At 42.9% G+C, this 23,302-nt stretch overlaps 1 protein-coding gene across 1 annotated transcript in view; it reads right to left on the bottom strand.

Moving 5' to 3' along the window:
• The window catches only part of SLC26A4 (solute carrier family 26 member 4), a 60,505-nt gene that overhangs the window by 24,671 nt on the left and 12,532 nt on the right, over positions 1-23,302 (bottom strand). The window contains exons 5-9 of the mRNA XM_075557667.1: positions 22,912-23,076; positions 15,504-15,656; positions 15,308-15,390; positions 3,724-3,871; positions 2,520-2,633 (exon numbers count right to left, since the gene is read on the bottom strand). Of these exons, the coding sequence (XP_075413782.1) occupies positions 2,520-2,633; positions 3,724-3,871; positions 15,308-15,390; positions 15,504-15,656; positions 22,912-23,076 (663 nt within the window). The remainder of the gene's footprint in view (positions 1-2,519; positions 2,634-3,723; positions 3,872-15,307; positions 15,391-15,503; positions 15,657-22,911; positions 23,077-23,302) is intronic.

Below are 23,302 nucleotides of genomic sequence, written 5' to 3'. Positions count from 1 at the left end.
CTATTGAGATTTCACCGTGAACTGGTTAGAGTTACAGAGTTTTGGAAATAGGGACTGCAGCCAACCGCCCAACTCATGCTAAGCAAACGGCCACCGACTCAGTTAGGCATGTGCAAGGAGAAGTCCCTGACATATGTGGACCAATAGCTCATTTTGATCACTGTGTTAAAATTTGTGAGGGATCGATTTCTGGTACTTACCTCCCTTCATAAGACTGGCTTAAGGGAAACACATAGATTTTATACAGATGAGCAGATTCACGTACTAGGAAATTATTCTCTTAGCGAGAGCATAATCAGATAGAAGGTAGCTTAGCCTTGGAATTACTTGTCCATGAGTCAGGAGGAGGGTGAGGAGAAAGAACAGGTGCAGTGTCTGCCTTTCTACAATGTGTGTGATGTCCACTAGCCTTTATTTTTCCGTTCATTCATTCCGCAAACATATGCTGGGTGCTTTGGCACAAAATATGTACCAGACGTGCTCAGACTCTGTTCCTGCCTTGAGGCGTTAGTGAGTGGAACACTGCCGACACTTTACAAGCATTCCCTCGCTCCTCGCCGCAGCTCTGAGGTGGGCTCAGCTATTTCCCCACTCTTCAGATGCAGAATCTAAGGTTCTAGCGTCCCAGAAAACATGAGAATCCACACAACAAGGGGAGACCTGCCAAGTGATTTGGTCATGAGTCTCTGTATGCTGGTCCAGACACTTAGACTTTTAACCTCAGGACGTAGTATACATTTCAGTAATTAATATCAAGCCATTTCTGAGCGTGGCTCATTCTTCAATGCTGAATTCCTGGCATCCCTCATTCCTAACTATAATACATGCCAGTGTGGGCAAAGGGAGATTAGCTTACCAGAACACCATTTATCCCCAGTGCCCTCTGCCAAGAGGTCACTTTTCATGGGCATTCTTATTGGGGAGGCCAAGCCTGCCTCACTTGAGCTCCGAGGTAAGCACAGCAGCAATTTGGGGTTTGCCTCTGCTCGCTTTAGGGCCACGTGCTCCGAAGAACTTGTCACTGCCCCGTGTGACTAGCAAGCAGCACGAACTCCCACTGCTGACAGCTGCATGGTTTCAGCTGGGGTTTGGAGCTTGGCCCCTCGGCCATAGATCTCTAATGATGCCTCTTGGGATCAGTTATCTTAATTAAGCCGCACCCTCAGATCTAAAAGTGTTTGGAGGGGGAAATGAAATAAAACATAAGCTTACTTATAAAGAGAAAAAAAAGACATCTGGAAATTAGAATTATTGTCCAAAAGGTACCAAGAAATTGGAAGATGCTGATTCTTCCACCGTTGTCAAAGATCCATCCCAGATGGGATAAGAGCACCACATGTACAGGAGGGGAAATTGAGGCTCCCTGGGTGAAGGCCCAAGCAGCGCAGCAAGTTAAATGTGGAGCTGATAACCAGCTCCCCCCGCTGCTCTTTGGGAGAAAGAGGCGGTTGTACACTCCTGTAAAGATTGACTTCCAGTCTTAGGAGGAACGATACTACCCTGACCTTTAGGGTCACTGATCGGAACCAACAGCGGGTTTGGTTTGGGTGAAGCACTGTTGGAGTTATTTCTTTCCTCGATGATTTTCTATTGTGGTCATTTGTGTCGCTGCCGCAATACAACTCTTGTTTTGGTGGTGGTGGTGTGTGCGTGCGCGCGCGTGCTATTTGGCATTGGTTTGTCTCTTTACAGTCTCCATGCACTTCTGATTTGTAAATAATAGCTCTTTCTGTGTGGGGAGGATTAAGTCTTCCAGGCATAACATAAACACCACTCTAGAGCCTGCCGCTTGGCCTCCCCTATCGGTTTGGCGGATTTGCGTCCCTGTCTGCCTTTGAGAACTGTTTCGAGCTGATGGAGGAAGGGGTTATCCAGAGATTAACAGGATCTGGGCTTGGGGGGGTCACCTTTGTGAAGCTGACACCTTTGTGAAGCTGAAACTAGTTTTCAAAGGTGAAGTTAATCCCACATTCAAACTTCAGGAACAAAACCACACTCAGGAAGAAAGGCTAAAATGTCACCACAAACATCTTCTTGGCACTACACCACTGTTCCATGGGAGCACAAGGAAGAGCCTGAGCCGGGGACAGGAAATGCAAGCAGGCATGTTTTCATTTCCCTGATAAATACAGTCATTCCTGAGCCAGGAGCGGTTCTTATGTGCCGTGAGCCGATCCGTGTTCTCCACAACAGCATCCTCCACGATGGACTCCCTTTTGGTCGCTGCAGTTTCTGGGGAACCAGCTAAGCGTGGCAATCTGCCAGGGGAGCCCCACTACGAAGAGACTTGAAGGCAGCTTTCTCTGAAACCCATGAACGCTGCTTTACAGGTGATTTCCCGTGAAGGAGCGGACCAGCGAGTCGGAAAGGTCTAGGCGGAACGGACACATCAGGAAGCACAAGGCGCTCCCTTTCCCACGGCTGATATTCCTTCCCTGAAGGCCTGTGCCAGGCCATCCTCACTCGCTCTCTATGACCATCGGTGAATGTCTTCGTCTTCCCAAGCAGTCCCTCCTTACCTGTGTCTTCCCCCCGGTGCTCTCCTGGACCGCAGTGCGTGACAGCGCAGTGGTGGCCACGAAACACGAGAAGAATCCCGAGAAGATGTTGCTGATCCCAAAAGCAACAAATTCCTAAGAGAGAGACTGGACGATAGTGATGCTGCCCAGAAAACCTTTATCAGACCCTCACGGAGCGTTGATGAAAGCAGACAACCAGGCCCACCTTCTCGAGGGCCCCCACTGATCCTTCATGTTCAAGGGTCCAGTGTTGGGGGCTTGTAACATCTCTGGAGGTCAGACTCTATGGAATCCAGGTGAGACCTCACTTCTCTCAATAGATTTTTGAAATACTTTTTATGCTTCACACATCGTACAATTTAATCGCTCATTCATACAACGAAGAAGTATGCAATCATCACCGTAACCCACTTCAGAACATACTCTTGTGCTCATTGTTGTTAGCGCCCCACTTTCCTCCACCCTCCCTGCCACACCTCTAAGCCAAGGCCAATCCAGGCACGGTCTCTACATCTCATTGGCTTTTAAGGTGGAGGTGAGAGTGCCTGATGCTTCGCTGAAAGGCGTATCTCACAGCCTAGGACCGCAGCCCTCACGTGCTTCCAGCTCTCAGCCAAAGTGTGTTTCTTTGGGCGAGTATTGGTTCTGATGTACAGCATGACCAGGAGAGCTCCCGTTCTGCTCCCTGAGTAATCATGTAGCAATAGCTGTTTGCAAGGCTGTGTTTTCAGAAATATTCCAGACCTGCCGATTTGTGAGCAATACAAAGCCAGCTCACCTGACACTGAGGTAGGCATACACCTCACATGCCTACAAAAAGTGTTCTGTGTGCATTGAGTGCATACTGGCCCGTGTCAGGGTGAAGTGGTCCCCACCATTATTAACAGTGTGAACTGTGCTGTTTTGTCATCTAACAGTTTCCATTCACCACAAATTCACCTAGAGGAGATACTGGATTGCATGAAGAATTCCTACTTTGACTACTTCACCTGATTTCTTTTAAAAAATTAAATAAATAAATAAAGTGGTGCAGCAGCATCATTCCAAAATAACTTAAAACTAGCAAGCGCAGAGGGAGCCCAATCCACTAAGGACCCAATGTCAGAAGAAGGTGATGTCGTCTTGGAAAGACAACACAACAACCTTGTCCGTGTAGGTTGTCCTCCCTTCTAGACAGAGCTGGCTCAGAGGAGCACTGCCGTACCTGGTTTCCATCGATGGCGTAATCGTACTTGGTGGCATATACTTTTCCTACAGACACTGCGATAGCATAAGCGACCACAGCAATGGAAAAAGACGCCGTCAGCATCTCCGTAAACACGTTCACACGTGGAAGCACAGGAGGCAAAAACCTAGTGGGGTTTTTTAAAAGCCAGTGTTAAAAGATAGTTGGATCACAGTTCTCTTTGCCCACTTCACCACCTCCCAAAGCAACCCCGCCAGAGGTTAGACGTCAAAGTGTGGGAGTCAAGAGAACCGAAGGCACACGAGGTGCACGAGATGCAGCACCGCTTTTACAATTTGGAATGGAAAATTGGTGGCATCTCATTAACGGATTTGTTTGTCCCCAACTTGTGAGCCTGCAAATTCTGACTCACCTTGCTCTACCCCTGCCATGAAAAATCCTGATTTTCTTAAGTATCATAGAAGCCCATGCCATGCCTTCTCCCATAAGAGTATTTTCCTTGTACAAGTATGGTTTCTCTCAAAAGTCTTTGAATTGAAAAGATAGCCTAGCCTTAAAATGAGATCTCACAGATGTCAGGTCCGTGAAAGAGACAAAGTTACAAGCTGCTGAAGGAACAAAGTGAAAATAAAAATCTAAAATAACGATGCATAAATTACCAAGGGCTCCTGAGGGAGGGGGGAGGGGAGGGAGGGGGAAGAGGACCTGATGCAAAGGGCTCGAGTGGAGAGCAGATGCTTTGAGAATGATTGGGGCAGGGAATGTGCGGATGTGCTTTATACAACTGATGTATGTATATGTATGGATGGTGATAAGAGTTGTATGAGTCCCTAATAAAATGTAAAAAAAGAAAAGGGGAAAAAATAGAAAGAAAGAAAAGAAAATGATTAGGGCAAAGAATGTACAGATGTGCTTTATACAATTGATGTATGTATGGACTGTGATAAGAGTTGTATGAGCCCCTAATAAAACGTTTTAAAAAAATCTAAATCTTCTTGAGGTATAATAACCAGAATCTGCTGAATTATCAAAGCACTTTAGTGACTAAAATATCCTAAAGACTATACGGTCAAATGACTACTATTTGTTATTTCTCCAAATACTACCAGATCCTTGTGAATCAGGATTACAAAGTGCAAACATTGGACCCCAAAGGGCCTGCGTGCTGTCTCCACTGCATCCCTCCACTCCATCGGCAATTTGGTGACTTTGGGTAAATTATCTCCCCCTCCCAAGTCCCCGTTTCCTCGGGTAGATAATAGAGGCTCCTCCACAGGGATCATGGAAGAACGAAATGAGGTCTGCCCATGTAAATAATCAGCGCCCACATAGCAGGGAGGCATGCAGTAACTGCTGGGAGAGCCTAACCCTGCCATACACCTGCCACCCATTTGTACTAGTCTGCTGCAATGTAATGGTGCCAATTATAGACCCAAACCACTCCATGTAATGCCCTGGCTGGACATCTCAGCCCATGAGTGGACCCTTCCACTAACTCCTCCCTTCATTCAGGGTGCATAGCTCTCCAATTTCCATGCTCACTCAGGCCTGATCATGAGCTGTTCCTAGAGGATCAAGGCTGTGAGCATGTATTCATCTGAAAAGAAGAGAACAGAGAAAGAGAAGCCTCTGACAGGCCAAAGGGCCAAGAAGAGGGAAGCAGACAGGGTAAACATGCCACAGAACGTTTTTTGTTCAGTTGTCCTTGGCCTTGCCTTGACCTTTGGCAAATGTACCTCAGCTAAATGAAAAAGTGGCCACGGGGAAGCAGTTAGAAAAGGAGTTCTTCAATTTTGTTGACTTGACCCTTGCTATTCTTCTAAACTTTCATGTATAAATTCAGGGCAAATCACCGTTTAAAACACTGGCTAAAGCTTAAGATATGTAAATATACATATTAAACAGCAATCACTGAAAAAGCAGGATGGGCAACATGAGTCTCTGATATGGTAGATTTTAAGCAAAATCCACCATAAAAGATAAGGAAGAAAAAGGATTAGGAAGAAGTATATAAAACGGCTAAAGGGTCAATCTACCAAGAGAACATAACCATATAAATAGATATGCACCCAAATACAGAACTCCAATATATATTAAAATTCCAATAGCATTGGAATGAGAAGCAGACAGTTCCATACTAAGTAGTAAGTGGGCTCAGCACACCATTTTCAGTGAAGGACAGAACTAGAAGCTCAATACACACACAAAAGAGCTGAATGTCATGACCATCCAACTCAGGTTACACATAAATACAGAACACACCATCACACAGAAGACAAATATACCCGCTTCCAAAACACGTGGATCATTCTCCATAATAGATCTCATATCAGGCTACAAAGCAAGACGCAGTAAATTTGAAAATATCACAAGATACAAATGATTTTCTATGACTGCTGCAAGAGCAGTGAGTTATTTAATGTAGCTCCTTTAGCTAACATCACTAAGTCCCACCAAATGACCTGTTCCTACAGGGGTCTGGTAAGAAGGTGGGGTAAAAAGATGCCAATAGGATTCACCTGTGAATAATTCTTAACAGGATTCCCCATTGAGCCTTCCTGTTGTGTATAAAATGAGCCCTTTGAGAAGCAGGAGTAGGGAATCTGGTGCGAACAAGAGCCAGGAGTGGAGTGGGTCCTCTGGACCTGAGATCCCAGCACAGCGAGCCTCCTGGATCCAGAAGACAGCTATAAACTGGTTCAGCAGTAGCAGCACCAGGAGCCAGAGCATGGAAGTATGGACTTCCCAACCCACGGAGCAAGTAAAGCTGAGTGCTCTTCTGTAAGAGGCCGGCTTTCAGAATGGGGCGCCTCTGCACTTAATTGGGGAAACTGAACTCGCTGACAGAAGTGGCGCTGAGTGCCTTTGGGCTGAAGCTTACTGGAGTGGTGTGTATCTGGGCACTTAATTCAGGTATCTGGGCTTGCTGGCCAGTGGAGCTTGAACTGAATGCACTTGAGTGGAGGCGTACAGTGGAGATGTATGCCTCCCCTTTGGATATTTATTAGCAGACTAGAAAGAACTTTGTAACAGCCCTGATAAACGACTGAACCCAGAGAATGTCTCTGGCATTGTAACTTGTTAACTTCCATACTAAACTATTTTAATCATGAATATTTTTCAGTGAGTTCTGAGTAGCCATTGCAATGGCTGTCAGATCTTAGAGATGTTAAATAGAGAAAATCAATTAAAACAGCATAATCGTAATGCTATAAAAATAGAAGATGATAAAAAAGAAAAGCAAAGGAGAAAACCAGACACATAGAAACTGAATAATACCTTGTTTTAAAAACTACGGGGTAGCAGAAAACTACAAAAAATGACTCACTTTTTAATCCTAGATTTAAAAGAAAAGTAAAACAGAACACACTAAAATGTTTGGGAAACAAGAAGAAACAGTGATTTGTAGTTATAAATACACAGTTAATTTGTAGTAATAAATGCACCCACCAAAAAGAATAAAGAGTCAAATCAAAAACTTGCCCTACAACACAAATAACATAAAAAGAGCAGCAAAATATGTTCGTTGTCACTGGAGAAAAGGAAAGCAAAGACTAGAGCAAAAACAAATAAATAAAGACTGCAAAAACAACAAGAATCAACAAAACTAGAAGAAGATGCTCTGCCAGTCCACAGAGAGAACAACATGGCTGGCCCTACTATGAGACATGATGCCCCTCAGTGACTAAGGGCGATACAGGGGACAGCACCGGAGACACAGTGTGGGAATTGCACCTGACCTGATCCCACCACGCCGAGGCAAAGCACTGGGGGAGTGCAGCGGAACAGCAAGGGAATGGAGTGGCAAGGTCCCCAGGGAATGCTGAAAGTGGACTTTGGGGCCAGGGCGTGGTGCCCCAACAGAATGGACTGGAAAACGCTCCTAAGGGCCAGCAAACGATCCCTGAACTAACTGCAAGCTTTTCTCTTGTGAACTGCTTTGTTCTGTTCTTTGTCAGTGGTTTGTTTTTGTTGTTTTGTTGTCTGGTTGTATACTGTTGCTTTGTTTTCCTCTGTCTAGTTTTCGTGCATGTTAGTGACTCCACAGGTCTGTCTGAATAGGACAGGCTGGATGAACTATCTGGATGAAAAACAACGGGACCGACAGTTCCGGGGGGACTTGGGGTGGGGGGTAAGGAAGTGGTGTTAACAAACCCAGGGACAAGGGAAAAACATGGGACCCCAAATGGTAGAGAAGGGGGAGTGGCAGGCCTGGTGGGAAATGATCAAGGGTAAGGTTGCTTAGAGAAGAGGTATACTCTAGCCCAGGTGGCAACGAAGCATGGTAGTAGGGCAGGAGGAAAGTCAAGGGAGATGGAGGAAAGAGCTAGGAGTCAAAGGGCATTCATGGAGGTCTAGACAAAGACATGTACATGCAAATATATATAGGAGGATGGGGAAATAGATCTATGTGTCTATATTTATAGGTCAAGTATTAAGGTGGCGGAAGGACCTTAGGCCTCTACTCAAACATTCCCTCAATGCATGAATACCTTCTTTTATTAAATTGGAACTCTATGATGCTCACTCTCCCGACACAACGGCCGGAGCCAAAGTGGGTGAACAAGTAAATGTGGTGAAGAAAGTTGATGGTGCCCGGCTATCAAAAGAGATAGTGACTGGGGTTTTAAAGGCTTGAAGATAAACAAGCGGCCATCTAGCTCAGAAGAAACAAAGTCCACATGGAAGAACACACCAGCCTGTGTGATCGAGTGGTCCCGAAGGGATCAGTTACCAGGCATCAAAGAACAAAAAATCATATCATTGACTGCACACCTCCATGATAGGATCGCTGAAGACAAATGGGTGCATAAGCAAATGTGGTGAAGAAAGCTGATGGTGCCCGGCTATCAAAAGAGATAGTGTCTGGGGTCTTAAAGGCTTGAAGGTGAACAAGCGGCCATCTAGCTCAGAAGCAAATAAGCCCACATGGAAGAAGCACACTGGCCAGTGCGATCACGAGGTGCCAAGGGACCAGGTATAAGGCATCATGCAAAAAAAAAAAAGATATAAGTGTGTGTATGTATGCGTATATATGTGTATATGTATATACCATATTAAATGAAGGGGGAAGTGCAGAGTGGAGACCCAAGGCCCAAGTGTTGGCCAATGGAGATCCCCTCATAGAGGGGTTTAGGAGAGGAGATGGGTTAATTAGGGTGTGAGGTAGTATCGATGAAGAACACAGCTTTCCCCCAGATCCTGGATGCTTCCTCCCCCCAACTACCATGATCCGAATTCTACCTTGCAGGGCTGGATAGGACAGAGGCTGTACACTGGTATATATGAGGGCTGGAGGTACAGGGAATCCAGGGTGGATGATACCTTCAGGACCAAGGGTGTGAGGGATGATGCTGGGAGAGTGGAGGGTGAGTGGGTTGGAAAGTGGGAACTGATTACAAGGATCCACATGTGACCTCTTCCCTGGGAGAGGGACAGCAGAGAAGGGGGGCAGGGAGACTCCGGATAGGGCAAGATATGACAAAATAACGATGTATAAATTACCAAGGGCACATGAGGGAGGGGGGAAAGGGGAGGGAGGGGGGAAAAAAAAGAGGACCTGATGCAAGGGGCTTAAGTGGAGAGCAAATGCCTTGAGAATGATTGGGGCAGGGAATGTATGGGTGTGCTTTATACAATTGATGTATGTATATGTATGGATGGTGATAAGAGTTGTATGAGTCCCTAATAAAATGTAAAAAAAGAAAAGAGGAGAAAAAAATGATTAGGGCAAAGAATGTACAGATGTGCTTTATACAATTGATGTATGTATATGTATGAACTGTGATAAGAATTGTATGAGCCCCAATAAAGTGTTAAAAAAAAAAGAAGATGCTCTGAAAGAATCAATAAAATCAACAAATGAGTTATCAAAATGAGAAAGGCAAATAAAAAAAAGAGAAAGGCAAATAATCAAAATAAGGAACAGAACCAACTGAAATAAAAATGATCATAACAGAATACTATGAAAAACCTACTCTGACAAATTTGAAAGTCTAGAGGAAATGGAAAATATCCTAGAAACACTCTGGCTAAATAAACTAACACAGGCTTGGGGGGAGGGGGGGGCAGGGGCTGAACAGATTCATAACAAAAGAAAAGGTTGAAAAAGCAATAAAAGAAGTTTTCAAAAAGAGAAGCTCCAACCTAGGCAGCTTCTACCAAACAGTCAGAAAAGAGCTCATAACAGTAGTATTCAAACTATTTCAGAGAATAGAAAAGACACATGCCCAAACTCATTCTGAAGCCAGAACAACTCTGAAACCAAAGCCAGGTGAGAATACCTTTAAAAAATTCCAGACTTACACCCCGACCTCTCTCATGCACACAGACAAACATTCTCCACAAAACTCTAGCCGAGAATTCAACAGCATACACAAAACAGAAATTGGGTTCTTATCCGATAGATTCACAAAGGTGGTTCAACCAACCAATAGAAAAAGCCACCATAGAAACAAAGCAAAAGAAGTGCATGATCTTCTCAACTGACACAGAAAAGGCATTTAAGAAAGTCCAACATTCCTAATAAAAACTCTGCAAAATAAGCACAGAAGAGAATTTTCTCAGCACAATAAAAGACATTTATATCGAGCCAAAGAAACCCTCATGGCACTGCAAGGTAAGTCTTGGAATCTTACCACAAGGTCAACAGTTCAAACCCACCAGCTGCTCTATACAAAAAGGATGTACACAGTCGTAGAAAGACTATATGGGGTCCCTATGAGATATAATTGACTCAATGGCAGTGCTTGGTTTTTTTAAATAAGGCCGACAGCCAACATTATTCTCAAGGGAGAGACTGAAAGCTTTCTCCTTGAGAACAAGAACCTAACAAGGATGCCCAGTGTCACCACTTTTCACCAACATTTTGCTGGAAGTCCTAGCTAGAGCAATCAGACAAGACGGGGGGGGGGGGGATAATAAAGGAGAAATAAAACTCCCTGTTCACAGATGATATAATGTAGTTCACAGAAAATCCCAAAGATTCCACAAGAAAGATACTGGAACGAATAGCAAAGTCTCAGGGTGTAAGATCAGCACACAAAAATCAGTTGGATTCCTCTATGGTAATAATGAGAACTTCGAAAAATAAATCAAGAAAACAATACCATTTGGAATAGCCCCCTCCCCACACCCTCCCCAACACACACACACACACACACACACACACACAGGTAAAATACTTAGGAATACATCCAGCCAGGGACAAAAAAGACCGATATAGAGAAAACTACAAAGCACAACTGCAAGAAGCACAAGACCTGCACAAATGGAGGGAGAATGATGATGCTGTCTAGTCCCATAGGAGATTTACAGTCTCAGAAACCCTAGGGTTCTACTCTGTCCTAAAGGGTAGCTCTGAATCAGACTTGACTGCAGGGCAGTGAGATTTTTCTGTTGCACACCTGGAAAAACACACACTGCTCATGAAGAGGAAGATTTAACATCGTGAAAATGTCAACACTACCCAAAGCAATCTACAAGAGCGGGTTAGCGCACTGATTAAAATATAGGGAGAAAACAGCCTATTTTGTTACGGAAGAAGGAAGAAGACAGGTAAAAGAGAACCTTGGGTGGTATGAACGAGGAACTGGGAACTTTCAGAAATGCAGAATAAAGATCAGCCGCATGAGAAGAAAGACACATCATGACTGCTGTTGCTTTGCCTTAGTAAGAAGATTAGGACTGCTGGTTTGGGTGAATCCTAGGATACCTGAGTAGACATAGGGAAATTGTACGTTTGTTTTGCCAGAGAAGCCACTGAGAAAGAAAGACATGGAGTCACAGTTCACAGCTGCCCAATTGTAATTGAGGATCAAGTAATCCTCTTGTATGGTACCCATTGCCATCCACCACCATTTAGTCAACTCTGATTCAGAGTAACCCTATAGGACAGAACCGAACTGCTCCCTGGTGTTTCTGAAGCTATAAATCTTTATGGGAGCAGAAAGCCTCGTCTTCCACGGAGTGGCTGGTGGCTTTGATCCACTGACCTTTGCATTAGCTCCTTAAAACTGACCCTTAATGGCATGAAAGGAAGTTGCTGGACACAGTCTTGCTTTTGCTCCCTTCAAAAGGAGGCAGGGGTGCTCCAAGATGTGAGTGCAACACACTGGTATGAAGCAGGGAACCAGTAGAGAGGTCTGAGGGGCTGCCCCAGTCCCAACTATGTGGACAGCCTCCCCTCCCCTGAGAAGAATTTACTTCAGAGGACAGCACCGAAGCCACAGCTCAGGGAGAGGGACATCTCTGATCAGAGCACATGGGAGCAAATGAAGGGGGAGGAAGAGAGAGTGGAGCACATCCTGGCCCACCAATCCTTGAGGACGATATCCCTGCTCAGAGCAGTCAATGCACAGAAAGGACAATGTGGCCATCCCCACTATGAGACACAACATAGTCCTACAGGAGACAACACTGCAGATACAATGTGGGAATTGCATCCCATCTGACCCCATCACACCGAGGCAAAACACTAAGGGCATGCAACAGAACAGCAAGGGGAACAGAGCAATGAAGTCCCGAGGGGATACCAAAATAGACTTTGGGGCCAGGGAGCAGCACTCCCCCATCAGACTCATCGGAAAACCGTCCTAAAGGTCAACAAGCAGTCCTTGAACTATTTACAGCCTTTTCCTTTTTTTTAATCATTGGTTTGTTGTTGTTATTTTGTTTTCTTTTGTTGCTCTATTTTGCTCTGTTTTGTTTTTTGTGGATATTATCTCTGCAAGTCTATCTAGATAAGATAGGCTGGATGAACAATGTGAAGGAGAAAATGTTTCTGGGGAAACATGGGAGAAGGAGAGGTGAGGGGGAAGGAAGAGGTGTTAACAAAACCAGGGACAAGGGAACAATAAGTGATCCAAATCAGGAGAAGGAGAGGTTGGGGGGTGGAGGGGAAAGGAAGTGGTGTTAACAAAAGCAGGGACAAGGAAACAATAAGTGATCCAAATCAGTTGGGAGGAGGGTGGAGGAGGCCTGGTAGGGCATGAAAAAGGATAATGTAACCAAGAGGAATTGCTGAAACCCAAATGAAGGCTGAGCATGACAGTGGGATAAGAGGAAAGAGCTAGGAGGCAAAGGGCATATATAAAGGTCTAAATAAAGGCATGTACATAAGTAAATAGATTTATATATGAGAATGGGGAAATAGATCTATGTGCATATATTTATAGGTTTAGTATTAAGGTAGCAGATGGACATTGGGCCTCCATTCAAATACTCCCTCAATGCAAGAATACTTTGTTCTATTAAACTGGCATTCCATGATGGGATGAGACGAGCCAATCAGGGTGCAGTGTAGCAACGATGAAACATACAACTTTCCTCTAGTTCCTAAATGCTTCCTCCTTACCCACTATCATGATCCCAATTCTACTTTACAAATCTGGCTGGACCAGGGGATGTACACTGGTACAGATAGGAACTGGAAACACAGGGAATGCAGGACAGAGGAACCCTTTAGGACCAGTGGCAATACTGGCAGGGTGGAGGGAAGGTGGGGTGGAAAGGGGGAACCAATTACAAGCATCTACACATAACTTCCTCCCTGGGGGATGGACAACAGAAAAGTGGGTGAAGGGAGATGTCAGACAGTGTAAGATATGACAAAATAATAATTTATAAATTATCATTATGGGATGGGGAGTGGGGAGGGAGGAGAAAATGAGGAGCTGATACCAAGGGCTCAAGTAGAAAGCAAATGTTTGACAATGATGAGGACAACAAATGTACAAATGTACTTGACACGATGGATGGTTGGATGGATGGATGGTGATAAGAGTTGTATGTATCCCTAATAAAATGATTTTTTAAGACAGAAAGAAAGGTGAGAGGGTGGGTTGAAAGAGTGAAATATCACAATTTTTCTTTGTTCTACTCCCCTTGCATTGTATTCACCTCAACCACTTTAACATTCTACTGTCCTTGTTCCTTTTCCACCTCTCCAGCGTACCCTCTCTGTTTTCAGTGTGTTGTTATTAGAATTGTTTCTGTGCTACCAAGTGAGCACAAATAACAAAGGCCTCTCTATGTCTTACTTATAATGACACACTCAGATTGTATCCATCAATAAATGTGTTCTGAGAGCAACCATGGGCTAAGCAGTGTGTTAGGGCAACCGAGTTGAGCACAACAAAGAAGAAATGCATAATCCTGGGGAGCAGGCAGTTGAAGTTACTGATCCACTTCACCAAGTGGTCTGTGAGAGACAAGTGCTACCAAACCTCAAGGAAAGAGGCTAGAGGAGCCAGGAAAAGGTCTATAAGATCAAGGATGACTTAAGGTAGTAAAAAAAATGAGTTCCTAAAATTAACACATGCAGGGCATGTATTATATACCACCATCATGAAGTCTGACTATATGATCTCTAACATATATTTTACCCAATTAAAATGATTCAAATCATATAATTGTTAGCATGTGAATTCCATACTCACGTAGCCAATCTATATCATTTTATCATTAAATTTTTCTAGTATTAGAATTCACTATCAAAATGTTAGTGCTCTAACACAACTTTCCAAACTATCCTGATCTTAAGAATCACTTGGGACACTTTTGAATAATATAAGTTCCCAGGCCTCTCTTCCTGAAGGTCTGATTGAACAAATGGTGGATGGGAACCAGGAATCTGTGTCTTTCACAAGGGTGTCATGCAATTCCTCTGCAAAGGTAAGTTGGGGAAATAATGGGTGGGATATAAATTAAGTCCCATGAAGCTAGCTGTAATTTTTCAAAGATCTTCTGAGCTGATATTAGAAGAAATGATAAAATTAATCAAATAAGAAGACAGTTCCTTATGGAATAAACATGGGAACTTATCTTGCCTGAGGAGTTTCTACTAAGAACCTAGGTGAAAAAAAGGTTGGTAAAGGGTCCCTAGCAATCACTGGTTGTCTAACAGCAAGGCTACTTACCAACGCTACACATTAATGAGACAAATCTAAGACACATCTGAGCTTCCGTTTAAACACCAAGTGATAAAATCCTCAAGTACTTTTTTCACTGCTGTGCATTTTTATGAGAGCTCTCATTGGTGATTCACACCAGGCTCTGGACGCTTGGCCTTGTTTTATAGGGGAACCTCCCAAGGCCACAGAACTAGATGGTGATAGCCGAAGGACCTTGATTTTTTGTCCTCTAATATACCCAACTACCAAACATACATGAAATGTGTCATCTCCTGAAGGATAATGCCTTTTCTTGATATAAATATATATATAACAAATGATAACATTAGTATCTAAAAGAGATAAAACTAATTGGTAGTAAACTTAGCCTGGCATCCCAGATTCCTTAAGCAGATTATTCATCACCCAATTAATACTACTAACTGCAATGTCATTTATCTTATAATTATACATATGAGTGTGAGAAGTATGGAATTCACTAAACATGAACATGCAGATAAGGACTGTGTTTAAATAAATGCCTTGAACTTTATCTATATACACACATGCTGTTTACTTGATGGTTTATACAAATGGGTATTTCTTCAAAACCACACACATAAAGGACTACTGAAGGACACCTGTGAAATGAAGCTTGAAATAAAATGTTTCATTTAAATAGAAAGTACTGGCAAGAATGCCAAACTCACCCCCTTGGGATGGATTTAACAATGCCAGCATTGTAATTTTTTTCCAGGTTGGCTCCATATGAAATGGCAGTAGCAATTACTGTCTGAAATAAAACAAAAGATGTGTTTTTTTAAAAAAAAAACAACTCTACTAGTTTTAAATTTTTCTTGTCAAGCCACAAAATGTTGGATTGTCTGAATGACATATTCTACTTACCACAATTACTTCTATAGGAATAGGGATGGGGATCTTGTGTTTAAATCGATCATTTAACTCCTTAACTATCATGCAGATGATAATGGTCAGTAATCCAGCAATGCAATCGGCAATGTTGGTGCTACCAATATTTTGAAAAATCTCTATCAGGGTCTATAAAACAAAACAAAATAAAATTATATACTTCCTGTTGGGGGGGGGGAAAAGCGAATTAGTCCTCAGATGAATCTTTCCATCTGAAAAATCATGCCGCCCCATCAAATAGCACCTGAGATTCATGTAAAATTATCAAATGTGTTGACTAATCCAAAGAACACTAAATGCATAAATTTTCTGAAAAAAATATAGACCAAGTTACTAGTGATGGTGATGTGGGGTGGTAAAACCTATGATTTTTAGTTCCTTATGTTTTGCCTGTCTGTAACTTCTACAATAAAGATGAAGAACTTAAAAAAATGTTATTTTATACTGTTGCTTGCTTGCAGAAAAGGCTTAAAAGTTTATATTTCACAGTGGTTTTATAGGTGCTACTAAGTGGCTGCTGATGTTGCCATGTTGATAAGGTCTTATGAAGAATAGAACCAGCCATGACAAAAAGTTCCAACCATTTTTTGGGGGGTCACAATTATCCAGTATTTCAGGTAAGACCCTGAACCCGAATGATAGAGGAAATGATGAAAATTCCTAAGTTACTTCATAGGACAGTCTAATGAATTGGTAGATAGGCCAATGTGTCAACTTTTGGAAATTAATTTGGTACTTAGCTAAAACTTGAACTGAGGTTGCTTAAATAAACCTTCCCGAGCAGAGGAACAAGCCAGCTCAAGGAAATCTAGTTTTATTTTGTAAACAGAAGATGTCTGGGAATCAAGGAACTTCTTCAAGGAAATTAGCAAGGGAGAATCCCACAGGAGAACACTAGTATTTGTTATCTTATCGTAAGTCCTACAAGAGGCATAACTTAAGAAGGTTTTCTTTAGTTACTTAAGTAATCGCTGAGTGGAGATTTGAATAAGTATTTTTATTGATAGACTTTTAAATGATAAAAGTAATAGAGTATCTTGTAGCTTATACCGTGTATCTTATTTCTAGAGATATTTAAAATAGTTATGATGGAAATCTAGTAACAATTTTGTATTTTATTTTTAAAACAAATTTTATAATAAACACTAAGTAACCCAGAAGTAATTTTGCCAGCAAGCCGAATGCATTCAAGAGGAAGTGAATGGCGAGGGGGAGACTCTTGTGCAATCGTAGTCCATTCCACCACTCTGACTTGTACCTTCAAGCATTTGACTTGTAGAGAAGAATATTTTTCCTTTTAAATCCAAAGCCAACACATTCCCTGCGTCTGCTTTCCAGAATCAGTGAAAACTGCTAGAGATGGACACCCGGACAGCACACGATGAAACAGCTGACAGTAGGTTGAAAAAGGAAAATCCAACCAAAGCAGATATAAAAATTGAGGGCACAGAGCATGAATGTAAACAGTCCCCTCTACCTTGTGTGTTGAAGACATCATGGCTATTTAGCCCTCTCCATCACAGGGTCCCAAACTCACTTGGTTACCACGGCATTTCCAGGGAAAAGAAGTTCCTCATCATCTTTCCCCACCCCCAGCAATTAAAGCTGATAGCCCATACTCCAGGTTCAAGTGTCCGGTTGACTTCTGCAGCGCCCCTGGAGGCTCTGGAGTCAGTTTTCAATACATTCGAGAATGGAACAGATGAGACAACCCAACGCACAGCCTTGCAACAGAGATGTTAAGTTAACTGCATGGCAGGGAAACACGTTTATAACTTGACCATCTTCTCTGGGGAAATCCCCTACTCTTCCTTTGCTGAAGAATATGCGCGTGAATGATGGTGATTTTTAAAGCAACATTCTTCAGGGAATGAGTGGCTCATTCAACACTTAGATAATCGTTTTTATTTCAAAAGTGATTGAAATAACTTCATTCTATTTGGCCATCCTATAGGGAAATCCTTGCACTGGTCTATGCCACATTCTAAATTTATGTTTCAAGAAGGACGTTCAAATGGACACTTCCGCGAAGAGGGCATTGAAGTGGCCAAGAAACACATGGGGAAGTGCTCACTATCAATAGCCATCAGTGATGCCCATTGAAAGCACAAACGTCCACCATCGCACCCCTGCTAGAGCGGCACTGAAAGGAAGGACGGAAGGAGGGAACGAGGGGGGAGGAAGATGTACCAATGAGGATGTGAGAGATTGAAACCCTTACCCACTGCTGGTGAGATTGTAAACTGGTGCAAGCACTAAGGAAAATGATATGGTGGTTCTTCAATAAGTTAGCAAATTAAAGCCAGAAATATCTTGTGCGCCAGCAATGTATCTCCAAGGTATATCTCCCAGAGAACTAATAAGAGAGACACGCAGACCTGTGTCCATAAGTGCCCGTTAGTGGATGGATAAATAAACAAACTGTGGGACGTGGATACAGTGGACTGCCACACAGCTATAAGGAATAGTGGTGAGTTCTTGAAACATTATAATTTGAATGAGTCTGAAGGACGTGAAGCTAAGTAAAATCACTCATTCACAGAGGGCAAATATTATATGGCAGAAATTTTATAAGAAAAGGATTGGTGTGTATATACAGAAATCAATGTTTTTTGGTGGTTACCCGCAATGGAGAGAGAGAGAGTGTGTGTGTGGGGGGGGGGGGGTCAGGGGAGGGGGTCAGGGCGGGGGAGGACTAGATAGTAGACATTTGCTATTTTGGGTGATGGGAAAGGTAGCTTGGAAGGTTGATGCGGTGTATACAGCATGACCAATGTGAATCATGAGAGTAAGACCCAAGAGAAGAAGACAAAGAGGTAAAAGACATATCATAGATCACTTTGCGACAGCACCACCAACCAAAGCATGTTTGTAGTTACATATGCATATGTGTAAAAGTATACGTGTGTGCATATATACATGTAAAACCCTAAACCAAGTCCACTGCCATTGAGTTAACTCCAATTCCAAAGCCTTACATAGTTCCCCAAACTATACCTCTTTATGGAAGCAAACAGCTTTGTCTTTCTCCCGAGGAGCGGCTGGTAGGTTTGAACTTCTGACCTTGCAGTTAGCACAGTGCCTAACATGCAGTGCCACCAGGGCTCACTGTGTCCATATGTAACTGAGAGACAAGCTCACTGTCATCAAGTCCATTCCAGCTCGTAGTGAACCTGTGAGGCAGGGTTGAATGGCTCCCTGTGGGTTTCTGAGGCTGCAAATCTTTACAGGAGTAGAAAGCTTCATCTTTCTCCTTTGGAGTGGTGGTGGGGGTGTGGGGGGAAGTAGTTAAGCTACTGATTTGCAGTTAGCAGCCCAACATATAACCTACTATACCCCTCAGGTTCCTGTATGCACATATCGAACTCCCTAAATGAACATATGTATAAACATAAATGTGTGAATATGTATGAGGAGGCTTCAAAAAGTTTATGGGTAAATGGGATTAAAAGCCAATGAAATTTCTCGGGGATGGGCAACAGGAAAGTGGGTGAAGGGAGACGCCTGACAGTGTAAGATAAGATAAAATAATAATTTATAAATTATTAAGAGTTTAAGAGGGAGGGGGAACGGGGAGGGATGGGGAAGGGTAAAAAGGAAAATGAGCTGATTCCAGGAACCCAAGCGGAAGGCGAATTTTGAGAATGATGAGGGTAATGAATGTATAAGGGTGCTTTGCACAATTGGTGTATGTGTGGATTGTGATAAGAGTTGTATGAGCCCCAATAAAATGATTTATTTAAAAAGAGGAGCATGAAATTTCATGAATTTTCTGAAGACACCCCCCAGTTTATATTCTCATATAGAATAAGCCACATTAGAGGGAATGGTTAAAAAGCACTTCTTAAAAATTTTAAGTCTTTAATGGCTTATGACCAGCATCTCATGAGACAACTCAGTCATAATAGAACCTATCTAGAACTCAGTGGCATACTAGAGTTCAAAAAGTTCTACACCCTAGGTTGGTGAGGTAGTATCCGGCATCTTAAAAGCTTGTGACTAGCCTTTTAAGATACAATTCTTGCTCTCTACTCATTCAGAGCAAACGAGAACGAAGGAAGCCAACGATTCAAAGAAGCAATTAATCTACAATCGGAATAGTAATCTACAGACGACCTCACCTACTATGAGAGCAGAGGCATTGGATGGTGCCCGGTACCACAACCAGCCGCTCTGACCCAGGCCTCATTGGAAGAGTTTTATCCAACAGAAGAAAAATGTGGCACAGAACTCAGTCTGAAAAAGTCCAGACTTACTGAGCTGGTGGAAATGGAAGCAATCTCCAAGACGAACACCCTCAGATATTCTTTAACCTCTGAACTAAAACTGTCCCCTTTGGTTGCCTTTTGGCTCACTGGGACTGTAATGCAGGAGCACTGCACTCCTGAAAGCAGGCACCTACGTGCAGTCAAATGATCGGCAATTACCCTAAAGCAAAACTGAGCGGTCAAGGGGCAGGGAAACAAGATGACTCGGAATGGAACAGCAAGGAATTTATGAGGATGTTGACACATTGTGAAATATGTCAGCAATATCATGAAATAAAATTGTTTAGATGGAAAACTAGTTTGCTGTGTAAACTCTCACTGAAAGCACAAGAAAGTACTATCTTTAACAGACAACATTTAACTGTAGCATAAGATGAGATGCTCTAAATTATGGATTTCAGTTAATAATAATGTATCAATAGCTAATTTGATACATCACTTATAACAACAGTACCACACTAATACACTAAACACCTGGCCAAATGAACGGATTCCAACTCAAAGCACCCCAATATGAGGTTTCTGAAGCTGTAAATCATTACAAGAGCAGAAAGCCTCATCTTTTTCCCATTATGCCGTCCATGGTTTTGAACCGCTGATCGTGAGGTTAGCAGCCTAATGTTTATCTGATAATACCACCAGGGCTACTTCCACACTCTACTACAGAGATTTTCAACCTGTGGGTCGTGACCCCTTTGAGGGTTGAACGACCCTTTCATAGGGGTGGTCTAAGACCATCATAAAACACATATTTCTGATGGTCTTAGGAACCCAGACACCGCTCCTCCATCCGTCTGCTGGCAGGTCTGCCCACATGTAGCTATGCAGATCTGGTGAAAAAGAAGCTATCTCAACCTCTGACCTGATGTTGGCTTTTTACACAGACAGGTGCAAAATGTAGCAATGCAGTTTACTGTTGTTATATTAAGACGGTTACCCATGCTACACCATGCTTCAAGGCCAAATTTCACTTATTTGTCATTAGAAATAAATATTTCACAATACAGAATTACATATTGTTTTTGTGATTCATCACCATGCTTTCATTATGTTCAATTTGTAACAATGAAAATACGTCTTGCCTGTCAGATATTCACATTATGATTCATTACAGTAGCAAAATTAGTTATGAAGTAGCAATGAAAATAATTTTATGGTTGGGAGGTCACCCCAAAATGAGGAACTGTACGAAAGGGTCATGGCATTAGGAGGTTGAGAACCAGCACTCTAATAGAAGTGGTATGCAGGGACTAGGGAATATGAGAACCCTATATTTTGTGGGTAATTTTTTCATAAGCCTAAAACTAAAAAATAAATTGCAGATATAAAAAAGAAGAAGACTGTCCAACAGGAAATGTGTTTGATTTGGAAATGTTTTTTGATCTTGTTCTCCCGATCCTGTCCCTATCAAAAGTGTAGTCATTTGCAGCAAGCTTCTTCGTAAGCATAGTTGTAGGGGACCAGTAAGGGACCCCGTTCCCCTGCTCTACAGAGGGCAAGTCATATCCAGGAGCCCCAAGTCCGCCACTGGCCAAGGCCCCCTGTACTCTGAGAGGATGTTGGTCTCTCGGTGTGCCCACCAAGTGGAGCAAACCCAGTCAGGGGTGTCCCAGTACATTGACGAGTCAGTGGGTTTGTACAGGAAGTGACAAGGTGGGGTTTTTAACACACACTTCTTGAATGGCTGAACTGAATGAATGAACACTGACAGGGAAACCGTGAAAGTTAAAGGAAGGTGCCTCAGAGAGTGCAGAAATGAGAGAACCCGTCAGAGTAAGATGGTCAAGGGGTCTCAACGAGAAGAGAGGACTTGGTAGGGAAAGCAGTGAACAATGACATAAATCATGGGATTCCAAAAGTAGCCTGTGTTCACACCTTCTAATAGACTGGCTGGGTCTCTGGGAAATGCCCAGTTAGCTCCATGAGGTCTATGCAGTCCTGATCGGAAGAATAACAGAACACTGAATTCTTACTGAGTGCCAGACACGATCTTCTTTTTTTAACCCTCACAACTCTTAAGAAGGAGCTACTCCCGTTCCAATGCCATTTTACAAGGCAGGAAAATGGATCTAATAATCATATAATACACCCCAGATCCCACAGATAGTAGGTGGTAGAATCAGGACTCCATCTCAAGTTTGTTGAAGTTCAAAATCCATGACCGTAATCAATACTTCCGTCTCAGGACCTGCCCTGTAAGAGGCCCTGTAAGAATATTTGCTGGGTAGATGTGATGACAGCATTGTTATAAATTAAGCAAATCCTGACCACCTCGCGAGTTCTGAGGTACGGACATATTGCTTCAGACTCATACCTAGGTCATTAAAGGATTAAGCTCCGTTCTTACTGTTGACATATGATTTCTGTAGAGTATAATTCTCCCCAAGCAGAGGTGACATCATGTTACTATAATCACCACTTTTCAAGCATCACTAATGCGCTTTATATAGAATGGATATTTAAATCCAGGAGTATTTTCAAATCTAATTAGTGTGACTACTCATCCTACTTTTGCATCTGCTTTGCATGTTGAGTCATCTGTGAATCTAATGTTCCTTTTCATCTCTAATCGCTGACATACTTACTCACTTGATGAGCTCAAACTTAAAAAGGGTTTGAAAGATACATCTCTAACCATCTTATTTTATAAATAAAAACGAAGTCTTAAGATGTGATAGCATAATTTCAAAGGGACTATTTTGAGTACTTGTTATACCCCAGCCTTTGTATTTAATAATCCAGCAAATTTTGTTATCAATCCCATTTGACAGAGGGGGAAACTGATTTATGGTGATTGGTCAGTAAGTTACAGAGTCAGCTGTTAGGTCCAGGTCCATGCAGCTTTGACCCCCTAGCTCAGCCATTCTCTGCCTGCTGTGTCTAAGTCTACTCGGTTCACAGACCCACAGACCAGTCTTGACGTCATCGTGCCACTTTGTTTTTATAATCGGTTGGAGGGCAGGGCCACCCCCCGGGGGGTGGGGTGTTTTCACCAACTGAGTACCATGATTTACAAAACCTGCTGTCTTCTCCAGGTGCACACCGAAGAGGGAAAGGATCCGTTTCTTTTGGAGACGAGCAGTGGCCCACCCCCTGAAGTAGGAAGCAACACTTACGTAGATGATGGAGAGAATGCCGTTGTAGTTTTTGGTGGGAACGTTGAGGACGATCTTCAGCTGTGAGACCAGCACTTGGAAGGCGGCCGCAGTTGTGAAGCCACCAATCAAAGGATCTGCTAAGTAGCGCACGATGAACCCGATCTGCAAACCTCCAAATATCAACTGGGACAGAAGCCGACGGGAAAAATGAAATATTTGCTTGGGCGAAGAACGAACTTTCTATCCCTTCTCACCCTTCCACCACTCTCAGAAGTACTTCTATCTAGCTGTGTCCTAAGAAAGGCAAAAACCACACAGCGTGCTCACAAGAATACCTTTTCCTCTTTTGGGGATTCTCCCATAGGCCCCTTCCCTCACCCCCAGTTGATTTGTACATGTTTCTTCTCCT

Source organism: Tenrec ecaudatus, chromosome 9, assembly GCF_050624435.1.
Source record: "Tenrec ecaudatus isolate mTenEca1 chromosome 9, mTenEca1.hap1, whole genome shotgun sequence".
NCBI classification, from domain to species: Eukaryota; Metazoa; Chordata; class Mammalia; order Afrosoricida; family Tenrecidae; genus Tenrec; species Tenrec ecaudatus.
Note: the sequence above shows the minus strand (reverse complement) of the source record. Positions and strands in the feature narration are given on the sequence as shown.